The sequence below is a fragment of the Eschrichtius robustus genome, chromosome 19, assembly GCF_028021215.1.
Source record: "Eschrichtius robustus isolate mEscRob2 chromosome 19, mEscRob2.pri, whole genome shotgun sequence".
NCBI classification, from domain to species: Eukaryota; Metazoa; Chordata; class Mammalia; order Artiodactyla; family Eschrichtiidae; genus Eschrichtius; species Eschrichtius robustus.
Window position 1 is genome coordinate 5,631,151 of NC_090842.1, and position 12,296 is coordinate 5,643,446.

The 12,296-nt window shown below is 49.3% G+C and overlaps 1 protein-coding gene across 2 annotated transcripts in view; it reads right to left on the reverse strand.

Moving 5' to 3' along the window:
- CDH13 (cadherin 13) overlaps nt 1-12,296 on the reverse strand; it is a 1,028,096-nt gene that overhangs the window by 102,515 nt on the left and 913,285 nt on the right. For both annotated transcript variants that reach the window (XM_068528121.1, XM_068528122.1), the window contains exons 9-10: nt 11,530-11,712; nt 4,014-4,267 (exon numbers count right to left, since the gene is read on the reverse strand). In XM_068528121.1, the coding sequence (XP_068384222.1) occupies nt 4,014-4,267; nt 11,530-11,712 (437 nt within the window). The remainder of the gene's footprint in view (nt 1-4,013; nt 4,268-11,529; nt 11,713-12,296) is intronic.

Genomic DNA, 12,296 nt, shown 5'->3' on the forward strand with positions numbered 1-12,296 from the left:
GCTCAGCCTCTGCACACACAGCCCATCGGGGACAGTGCTTCTCGTGTACAGGATCAAAGGCTGCAGATAATTAATGAGCCTTTTCTCCCTGAAGAGTTCCTGTGACAATAGCTCAACGTGTCAGGGATGTTATCCCTGCCTTTGATGGGCTCAGAACCAGCAACAGGAGAGGAAGGGCGGAGGGGAGGGGAGAGGAAAGGGGCGGAGGGAGATCCAGTCAGTGCCAGGCTGAGAAAGGGTCACTTCTGGGCAACTCTGGATCCCAGCAGGAAGGAATGTGTCCGAGGAGTCAGGCCAGAGAGAGAAATGTGCATCACACACACATACATGCACACGCACATACATACACACACATGCATTTATTTTGCTTCGATGCTGGAAAAGTGATTTGTCCAGACACTGCTCAGCCAGCCCCATTTGTAAATGCTACAGCTCTCAGGCAAACAGCCACAGAAACACCTCAGCTGTATTTTCTGAGGGGACTCGTGACATTGAAATTGGTCAACAGTGGCTCTCCGTGGTCCCTGATGACTCAGCATCCATTCCCACCTTCTGGGAAGAGACTTTCTGCATTCCTTTGGGAACCCACCACCCCAGTTCATTATGGTTGGATGCTGGGTCCACGGTGGGCACACGCACCAGGACCAGCCCCGGGCACATCCCATCCTCCTGCCATTCTGGGTCAGAGACAGGTGTGTGTCCAAGTTGGCTCAGTGAGACGCAAACCTGGCCCTTGGGCAAGTATTGATACTACTGGTTAGGAAGGATCTCTTTCTGCTGGTAGGACTGGCATTGCTGGCGGCCTTGACCCTCTACAGCCATACAGATATGGCTGAGGATGAAGCCAACCCAGGCAAGTGCAGAGTCAAGAGGTGGGTAAAGAATATATTCTGAGCACCTGAATTCTCACGCTGGATGTCCTTGTCCTCCTTTTCAGTTTTGTGGGCCAGTACATGCGTTTCTGGCAAAAGTCAGTCTGAGATGGGTCCTGGCCACTTGTGACTGAGCGTCACAGCTGTAATGAGCAACTGTAGAAACAGGAAGCTCTTCAGAGCTTTCTACGCTCCTGCTTTTTACCGCAAGTCTCACGTCTAGTAATTTACAAATTGCTTTCTCTGATCTCCTTTTCTCACGGTGGGCGCCACTGATGCCCCACCCGAGATGGAATGGAGGACCACTGTACCCCGGTTCCAGGAGCCGGCCTTTGCTCTCCATGGCTCCAATCCTGCCCTTGGTGCCCCTCAACGTCTTGGCTCTTGCCAGTCACACGCTCCCTCTCCAGGCTCCTGTCTCCCGACTCAGTTTGCCGGGGCTGCTTTCCGTGGCCTCTTGCCACGCTCCAAGCACCACACTCCACTTGCCAGATGGGATTTCCTTCCTCCTTCCCAATCAGCTGCCTGCCGTGGGGGTGAGGAGGGGCAGCCGCATCTGGGAACATCATGTCTCTTGACTGTCAAGATGCCCTGAGTCGGGGGTGCGAGGCTCCAGCCCAGGTAAAGTGGACCCGCCCCTGGGCATGTGAACCGTGAGCCGAGGGACACGAGAGTGGACAGTGGCTGGAGGTGGGTCACTCTCCCTGTGAGGTGCTGCAGTGCCAGCCCGTCAGGTCCCATTACCTAGAGACTCAACAACGCCCAAGCTCCTGGGCAATCTTGGCCCAGTTCTAAACATATTCTTCAAGTCTATAAACTACTCAACATCACTAATCATCAGAGGAATGCAAATCAAAACCACAATGAGATACTATCTCACACCTGTCAGGATGGCCATCATCAGAAAGACCACAAGTAATACATTCTGAAGAGGATGTGGAAAAAACGGGACCTTTGTACACTGTTAGTGGGAATATAAATTGGTACAGCCACTATGGAGAACAGTGTGGAGGTTCCTCAAAAAAATAAAAATAGAACCACTATAGGATCCAGCAATTCCACTCCTGGGCATATATCCAAAAAAAAAGAAAACACTAATTTGAAAAGATACATGCACCCCAGTGTTCATAGCAGCACTATTTACAACAGCCAAGATATGGAAGCAACTTAAGTGCCCATCAACAGATGAACAAATAAAGAAGGTGTTTTATATATTTATTTTATATATATATATGTATACATATGTATATGTATGTGTGTGTATATATATATATATATATATATATATATATATATATATATATATATGATGGAATATTACTCAGCCATAAAAAAAGAATGAAAATCTACCCTTTACAACAACATGGATGGCCCCAGAGAACATTATGCTTAGTGAAATTAGAGAAGACAAATACTTTATGTTATCACTTACATGTGGAATCTAAAAAAAGAAAACGGATATACATAAGAAACAGAAACAGACTCACAGGTATAGAGAAAAAACTAGTGGTTACCAGCGGGGAAAAATTCTACCAACTGTGTGTAGAATCTTCCAGCAAATTCTCCCTTTTGCCTAAGTCAGCCAGAGCTGGTCTTAAACAAAGAACTCCGAGAGACCCACCTCTTCCACTGTCTGCCCCACCTTAGTAGGACCTCTATTCCCAGATCCCAGACACCTGCCTCAGCCCCTCCCCATCACATTAACACTTTCATGTCTGGCAGCATCCCAAGTTACCCAACAAAGGCACAGTCCCAGGCTTAGCAACATCAGCCCCATTTAAATCCATTTCCTACCCACCCTGGAGTCACCTCTTTGTAGAACTGCAAATCAACAGTTAAGCTCCCCTAGACATCCTAAATTTGTACAACTACCTTACAGTCTGTTAAGCTACAGGTTTCCCGCTCTAAGTACTTAAGGAAAGCTTTCTCTTTGATGTTTAAATTGTATGTTTCCTTTGCCAGATACTGAGCAGGAAAAGGGAAAAAAAAGGAGAAAAGGAAAAAAAAGAATGGCTATTTCAGATTTACATTATTACAGGATTTGGTATTATTTTGTAATTTTATCTAGTTTGTCTGGCATTCCATAAAGTTTTGTTGTAAAAATAAATCCCCTTTTGGGGTTGGAAAATAACTTCTGCCAGCTTGCTCCACGGTCCTGTTGCTGACGCGGAGATGGTGGCACATTTTCAGGTGTTTCAAATCAGGCAAATAAGACATGTTTATTTGAAGTGCGTCTAATACTTGGTTATCGGTACCTCATATGAAAAGATTAGATTTTGGAAGAGGAAGATTAATTACTTTCTTTAGCGGAGACAAGCGTGCATTTGGACCTGCGTGCCAATGTGTTTACTGTGAAACGTCGCACCAGCGAGGGCATCTCATCTCCACTAGCGTGAGATGCACTGTGGATAATGATCATTTAACTAAATCTCATTATGAAAATCTCTTCTTCTGAAGTACTGGACAGAGCTGAAGAAATGAACACTGAAAATCTGAACTTTTTTTTTGGTCTGCCAATCATCAGCGGAAAACCCAACCCCGACGGTCCATTTCTAAGTACCAGGCAATGTCTACTCCTTTCCCTTCTGACAGTTCAGAGTCCAGAGCACTTCGAAGAGAGCATGGACTTTGCAGATTATACTGCAAAGTTTGCATCCTAATTTCTTCCACTACTAAGCTGGGCAGTCTTGGGCAAGTTACTGAACCTCTCTGAACTCCTAATACCCTTAACTGTACATGGAGTTAGCCTTTCTCATAAAGTTGTGGCAGCTGATAAAGTAGGCGTCTGAGATGCAAGGGGCCATATGTGGCGGCTCCTTTCTTTGTCCCTTCCACACTGTGCTTGGCACCAGCAGACCCCTCTGGACATTTGAGAACACAGCCCTGGAGCCACTCTCCTCCCGGGCTAGTCTATTGCCAGGAATCAGGTGCAGGGGCAACATCCCCACCTAGTGAGCCTGGTCCCCTGGTGCCACCAGCCGCCAGCTCTTCATTATGACACAAACTTCCTGCTCACCCAGATCATTAACAAGTTTAATTTAATGGTAGTTTGCTCCTGACAACCCAGACCCTGCAACCAGAAAAGAAAAGCCATTGCTGCCCGCCTCCCTCCCGTCTCAGGTTACCCAGCCGCCCACTCACCTGATGGTCTGATGCTGCAGGGAATCAGGGTCTGTGGCATTCACCGTCAGCAGCACGCTGCCCACGGAGATGTGCTCTTGCTTGGTCACCATCATGGGGTCCGGGTGGAAAACCGGACCCTCATTGACATCCAGGACGGTGATGTGGACGGTTGCTGTGGAGCTGGGGCCGTAGGAGACGTCGGGCACCAGCGGGTCCTCGTTTTCCACTTTGATCAGCAGGGTGTGAAAGGCAGAAATCTCATAGTCCAGAGGCTGAAAGGCAGAGAGAGGGGCTCAGCACGCGGGTCTGCCACAAAGGGCAGGCACTTTTGCACAGAGGCCTCTGACAGACCCCAAGCCGTGTGGACGCTCAGGGGTGGATCCAGGTTTTGTGGGCTAAGAAGCTTGATGCAATATGGGGTCCTCTTTAAGAAAAAGAGTATGAAACATACAGATACCAAATTAGGTGTGGAAGTTGTTCCTTTTCTTAGATTGAGAAATAACTTACAACAATTACATGAGTCTCAGAGACCTGTATCCTTTGTTGTGAGATCTCTTTAGGTGACTCCCTGGCAGCGCTGACATTAAAAGCCTTCCCACCGGTAGCCTGTGACCTCACAACTCCGGCACTCACGGGGGCTCCAGGGGGTGTGCATTCTGCCAGTAGGGTGTCATGTAGGGAAGTGGATTCGGGAGGCTGACACACAAGGGGTTAAGCTGCATGGCCCTTCCCCACCTGAGGGCACTGGAAAACTGGTGAGGGGGCATTTTTATTTGTCCCCATGACTCGGCAGCTCTGTGGCCATTTTCTGGGCAGGGGGCAGTGATGCCAGATACATGGCCATGCCTGGGACTGTCCCACCAATGAGCAACCCTGCTGAGGCCCTTTCCAGGTGATTCTGTAAAGGGGCTGATGGTAACCGCCTCCCTTGCTGCTGTGTAGACTAAATCAGAGGATATTAAGGAAACTCCATTGTAGACATTATTAATATGGTGCCCTGTCCCTCACAGAATGTCATGGGCGACATTCACTCGGTCACTTTCTTTCCAAACCACGAGATGCAGTGTGAGTGACATTTCCTGTCAATGGGGGTGTGTGTGAGGAGACATTTAGGTGAGATAAGGACACACTTATTATTTCAAGCTATTTTCCTAATGTTTACTGGGAAAACAAGTAGCTAACTCATCAGGCCCATGACATAATGGATATTCTTGCTGGGAGGACGAGACTAAAGTGAGGACAGGGAGGTGGTTCACACTCAACCAGAAGTAAGGAAATGGCAGTACACGTCATAAGGGATCTGGGAACGTGGCATCAGAGGTGAGCATGGCGAAGCTGGGGAAAGAGCTCTACGGGTGCAGGGGGTAGAATCTGGAATCGGGCAGCTTTAGTTGGGAGAGCTTTAGGCAAAATTACATTATCTCTCATAATAATTACAGCTAACACGCACGCTCCACACTCCACACCTGTGAAAGTGCACCCGCACAAATACACATGCATATATATATATATGCACAGGCGCACACACACACACACACAGGAAGTACTGACCCCGGAAGTGCTTCCCGGCTGTAAGAGGACCGCCCCTCCCGCCCTCACCTAGAACAACTCCCAACAGGGTCAGTATTAAGATTTTAAGCGCTAACAGATATCAAGCTGTTGGTACCTAGGAGCTACCCAGTTATATTGTGGTTCCATCCCTGGAACACAAGAATAATTTACCACTTCATCCTCCTTTCTAACAACAGATCTCTGTCCTTCCCAAGTCAAGCCCCAAATATGCAACCCCAGTGAAATAAATTCCAAACATGGGCCAGGGAGCTGCCGTGCTTGGAAAGCAGAGTCACTCATCCCAGTCAGGACACTGAAGGGGACGGGAGCCTTGGGCGTGCTGGGCAGTGACAGTCTGCCGGGCAGCATCCTGAGCAGCATGGACACACAGAGCGTCCACCCCTCCTGAGAACCTTCTCGACCGCACCCCAGCACGGGGCAGACCCAGCCGGGCAACCCGAGGCCCGGAGGATTTCTTTCATACCAGCTCCCAGGAACACACCATCTTCCTGGAAATAAAGTTAAGGACAACATGCTGAGACTATGGAATCCTGAATCTAGCCCAACTGGATTTTCTACCATGATGCAAATGGCAGCAGGGTGGGGTTTTATTGCGTTTCTTAGCTCTGCAGGGCCCTTAACAGGCAGCAGCTGTGAGGCCAGCAGGGTGAGCAGCAGGATGGAGTGGAGCGGGCCGGGGCAGAGGAGGAGGAGCAGGGTCCCGACAGGAACGGGAATCTTACCATTGTCTCCTAGGGCTGTGGTAACAAAGCACTAGGTGGCTTAATGCAAAGCTTAGTACAAAGAAATGAACTGTCTCACAGTCCTGGAGGCCAGAAGTCCAAAATCAAGATGTTGGCAGGGCCATGTTCTCTCTGAAAGCTCTAGGGGAGCCCTCCCTGCCTCTCCCAGCTTCTGGCATTCCCTGGCTGGCAGCGCATGAGTCTGACCCCTGTCTCCATCATCACCTGGCCTTCTCCCTGTGTGTCTCTGTCTTCACATGGCTGCCTCCTCATAAGGACACCAGTCATCTTGGATTGGGGGCCCATCCTACTCTATTATGCCCTCATCTTAACTAATTACACCTGCAGTGGTCCTGTTTCCAAATAAGCCCACATTCAACAGGTTCTGGGGGTTATGACTTTAATGTCTTTTTGGGGGGAGGCACAATTTAACCCGTAACAGTGGGGTACCCACAGCTCCCCCCATTCACACACGTCTTATAATATATTTACATATTACGTATAAATATACATACAGTATTTGATCTGCATCACAACCCCTCATTACTTTCCATGACATAATCCATCTCTCATCGTGCACCTACTGTGTGCTAGGAGGGCCCCATGTGCATCATCTCACCTAATCCTCACCTTACCCTCATAATAGTAGGTGATTTTAGACCCTTTTTACAGATGAGGAAACAGGTTCAGAGAGGTTAAGTAACTCAGTCAAAGTCACACAGCTTACAAGTGGCACAGAGCCAAGATGCGATACAGGGAGTCTGATGAGAGAGTCCGAGCTGATAACAATAAACTGCCTTTGGTACCGGGTGGTATTTCCACAAGTAATGTTGATGGGGACTCAGCCCTCTGTCCTGCCTTGGGCCCCTTCATTCATACCAGGAAGCAATGCAGCTTAGTAGCAGAAAGTGCTCTTTGCTCCCAGAGCCAGAGGGGAGGGGATCAAGTCCTGGCCATAAGAACTCTAATGAGTAACTACTGGACCACAGGCACATCACTGCATCTCCTGGAGCCTCATCTTTCTCATCAGTCAAGTCCTAGTACCAAGGATTGTAGTAAGATCAGAGGAGATGATGCATGCTGGGTGTTTCACACAGCAGCTGGCCTGGAATCGGATATAATAACAAGAGGCTGTTAATACAGTGAGGAAGAGGAATATGGGGTAGAAATAGCTGGAAGAGCCACTGCCCTCCTGCCTTGCCTCTTCAGGTATGTTCGAGGCTGACATTCCTCAGCAGAATGCTGGCTTCTAAGGAATGCAGATGTGAGTAGTGGCACAGAGAGAGGAAAGGAGAGAGAGAGAGAGAGAAAGTCCAGCCTTTTCTGGAGAGGAGGACCTCTGCAGTGCTTACTTCCGTTTGCACAAAGCTGGGTGTAATGACACCAGTGGGGCGGTGCCCAGGGCCAGTCTACCAGGAGCTGATGAAACGTGGGTCTCTGCTCCCACCCCTCCCGAGGCCTGCCCTGGGTCATGCTGCATTAAGAAGCCCTCCGTTGTCTCGGGCATATGACCTGATTAATGTGATTTGTCTGGTGTGGGGTCTCTGTGTCAGGGACGGGAAGAAATTGAAAACACTTCCAATAAAGTTACAGAGATGCAATTTGATTAATATTTCATCAAGTGTCAAAAGAGGGTGTGGACCATTGTTCCGGAGGATTTCAAGGCTGGAAAAGCTGGCTCTCATGGGAAGGGTAAAGAATCTGGGGTTTGTTCTCCAGAAGAGGGAGGCTTTGGAAGTGATCCGACAGTGAGTTTTAAGCCTGTGACAGGTTTGGGGATCAAGGATGCCTGCTTTCTCAATGCTTCCTTCTCCTCTGAGGACAAAAGAGAGAACAGACTTAAAATGCAGGGTGGATTGTATTCAGCTGAAAGAGTAACTCTTGGACAGTTTGGGATAGGACACGGCTACTCATCTGGCAGAACTTTAGGATTCGGTCCTGGAGGAGGAAGGACTCCCCCAGAAACCACACAGTCCTGAGACCTCCTCTTGTTCTCCCGTATGCTAACTGGATAGGGCGGAGCTGCTTGTGGTTGGGCTGCAGCATGGCCATGTCCACCCACCCCTCACTGCAGACGCCTCAGAGGAAAGATTCAGACTTCCCAGCTTTCCTTGCAGCTGAGGGTGGGCATGTGTCATCTGGTCAGTGACACATCATTGGAAATTGTCTGGAGGACCCATGGAAAAGACATTTTTTCCCCTAATGAGAAGAGAGGGGCCCATGAGGGCACACATACTCTCTCTCACTTGCCTGGCTGCCTCCTTGCTTCCTGCCTTGGAACACAGCAGCAGGAAGACGTGATGCCTGGGGCTCTGACAGCCATTTTATGTCCATGAGGAAAACATCAGAAACATCTGTGTGCCACCTGCTGGCTCTCTGACACCTTGAGCTGCCAGCCAATCCTAGATTGGCCTACCTTCATCTAGTTATGAAGATCAGGAAATTCTCCTGACTATTTAAGCCACTATCAGCCTGGCATTTGGTTGCGTACAACTGAAAGCATTCCTAGCTAATGGACTGGGTTGCTAGCAAGGTGGAGAGCCCAGGGAGCATGGTCAGGCCAGCCTCCAGAAGGCTATCCTGGGGCTTTAACTCAGGTGCACTGAGAAGCAGAGAAAGCTCAAGGCCCTTTATACAAATTCATGTGGCAGGCAGCCAAAGGGGGGATGCCCCCATCCCAATTCTGAAGCAAAGGGAGTCCACTTGCTAGTAAAATGGAGACCCAGGGCGGGCCCCAGGCTCTGTGGGCACCTCCTCCCCCGAAATTGCAGGTGGAAATTCCTTGTACTACGGCAGTGCTCGTCCACAAGGCTGTGCTCTCCTGGGGCAACTCTCACTCCTGTTCCGACCCTGCAGGTGTGGGGCAGGCCCAGGAACCTGCATTTCAGCTAGCATTCCAGGTGACTCTTCTATATGCTAACGTTTAAGACTCACAGCATTGTGGGCCAAAGGGGGGAGTGCAGGGAGAGGAGAATACTCTTTTCCAGTCTAGCTTTGCTTGTATTTTATTTTCCTCAAGCTGTAGCAAACACAGGCTGGGAGAACGGTGCTCCTGCAGGGTTTATGGTGAGGATGTGTATGTACCCAAGCTTTGTCTTCCAGCTGCAGACTTGGAAAATTGCCTGATGCCTTTTATAGATACAGGGCTAGCCTCAGAGAAAAGCCAGTGGCTATGTTTTATTTTTTTACGACTTTCACAGCTTTGAAACTATAGCACTGAATGTAGGAGGGCAGTGCCAGGATCTCCCGGGAGTCCCGGCAAGGGAAGAAGAATTGGGAAGACCCAGAGGCTGCTCTTTTCAGGGAGACGTTTGGGGCTCAGTTCAGACGAGGTTCTGAAAAGGACAGGGCCTGGGAGAAACCTAGACCCCTCATTCTCTGGAGAAAGCCGGAAACTTCTCTGAGACCTGCCATTCTCAGTGGCTCCGGGTTCTGCCCCCAGGGATGTTGTGGAACTTTGTTGGTGCAAATGTTTATATGGCCCTGCAGCTAGGCTGAATAATGACCCCACCCCCCCAATATGTCCATGTTCGAATCCCTGGAACGTGTGTTACCTTACATGGCAAAAGGGACTTTGCAGACGTGATTAAGCTAAGGACCCTGAGCTGGGTAGAAGATCCTGGATTATCCAGGTGGGCCCAATGGAACCACAAAGGTCCTTAAAAGAGGGAGGCAGGTGGGCTTCCCTGGTGGCACAGTGGTTAAAAATCCGCCTGCCAGTGCAGGGGACATGGGTTCGAGCCCTGGTCTGGGAAGATCCCACATGCCGTGGAGCAACTAAGCCTGTGAACTACAACTACTGAGCCCGCGAGCCACAACTACTGAACTCGCGTGCCACAACTACTGAAGCCCATGCACCTAGAGCCCGTGCTCCACAGCAAGAGAAGCCACCGCAATGAGAAGCCCACGCACTGCAACGAAGAGTAGCCCCCGCTCACTGCAACTAGAGAAAGCCTGCGCGCAGCAACGAAGACCCAATGCAGCCATAAATAAATAAATAAATAAAATTAAAGAACACTGCACAAAAAAAAAAAAAAAAGAGGGCGGCAGGAAAGTCAAAGGAAGAAGTAGATGTGACAATGGAAGCAGAGGATCAAAGTCAGAGAGAGATAAGAAGATGCTGGGTTGCTGCTTTGAAGATACAGGAAGGGGCCATGAGCCAAGGAATGCAGGCAACCTCCAGAAGCTGGAAAAGACGAGGAAATCAATTCTCCCCCAGAGCCTCCAGAAGGAACCAGCCCCACCGACTGTAGCCCTGTGAAACTGATTTTGGACTTCCGGCCTCCAGAACTGTAAGAGACTAAATTTGCGTTGTTTGAAGCCCCTGCGTCTGTGGTCATTTGTTACAGTAGCCCCAGGAAACGAACACAGGCACCACGTGCCAGTCAAATATTAGCTTGTGAACTCCTCACAACAACCTGGAGCGGTGGGTTGTACCATCATCCTCATTTTACAGATGAGGAAACTGAGGCACAGAAAACAATTAAGCATCTTGGCCGAGGGCGCACAGGGAGTAGGTAACAACGTTCCTGCTTGGTCCACTAATACGATTACTATAAACACGATTGCTCCCTGCTTTTCAGGCAAATTGCTGCACGCACCAGAAAAGAAGCTGTGTTCCGAGTGACGTTCTGGTCTGGCAGCAGCTCTCCCAGAACCTCCCAGATCCCTTCCTCCAGGACATGGGGACCACCAGCCTCGCATGCTCTGCTGCCACCCCCCTCCCTCCCATATTTCTGAGCCCTCCCGTTACATCATTGTCACTTTCCTTCTCGGTCCCCCTGTAGCAGAGAGAGGTCAGCTTGCTGGGCAGCAGTGCTCACAGGCGGTTTCACACGGAGAAGCGTCCCGTGTGTGTAATTATCTGCTGTGTTTGACAGTAACTGAGACTCTGCTAAGAAAGATTAAGAAGAACTGTAATAATGCACAATCTGACCATGGATCTTTAGAAAACCTTCACAGGTCCCATTTTTGCATATCTTTGATAATTCGTTATCAAGCGTATGGAGAATCTCATTTAAAAATTAAGTTTGTTTTTTTTTTAAGGTTACACAGAAGTTTAGGTTTTCCAGAACCTGTAGAACAACTTGGTTTTATAGCCATGAGGGTACAAGCACACCCCTAAGCTGAAGCCTTTTCCCATTTTAATTCCAGGAGGAGGAGACAGCGGCTGGTTTATCCTCGACCTGGGGCCCTGAGTGCTCAGGTGAGGAAGGAGGAACAGTTGGAAGCACCCTTACTTTGACGACGGAGAGCATCCCCTCGTTGGTTTGCGGGTTGGTGTGGATCTCGAAGCTCTGCCCAGGGTTCCCGTTGATGATGGTGTAGGCGGCCCTCCACGCGCCTGTGGTAGGATCGTCCTTGTCCTCAACTGTCAAGTTGACAATAACTCCCACGGCTCCTTCCTCGACTGTGGCTTGAAACTGCAAACAAAGCAGACCTTCACTGTCACTATTTTGGAAAAAAAAAAAAAACAAAAAAACACAGTGAAGACCATTGATGGCGCTCTTACCATATGCCTGGTATTGGGCACATTACCCATACCATCTCATTAAATAATAAAGACTAACAGAGGAAGATCACGATGCTGTGTGTGCCAACAGATGATATGCTTCAGGTTCTCTCAGCCTTATGCGGGGCCATGAGGCTGAATTCCCTCCTACAGGATGTGGGCAGAAGTGATGTTTGCCAGGGCTGGCCTGGGTTCACCTGGGCTGAGGGTTAAGAGAACAGCTGTGCCTCTTCTCTGGACCCCTTTCCTTCTACCTACCTGGATGCAGACAACCAGGAGACCCAAGGGGAAGGTGGAGCCACAAGAGGGAAGGAGCTTGGGTCCCTGAGTCACCACATGGAGGTGGGTGGGAGCCCGTCCTGAACTGTTGTTGAATGAGAAACAAACTTGTATTGAGTTTGAGCCTTTATGCATTTTTGTTTGCATTTGTTCTTGTAGCCTTGTTACTGAATGCAAATCTGTGTGCCCAACGCACAGTGAGGCCAAACAATACCA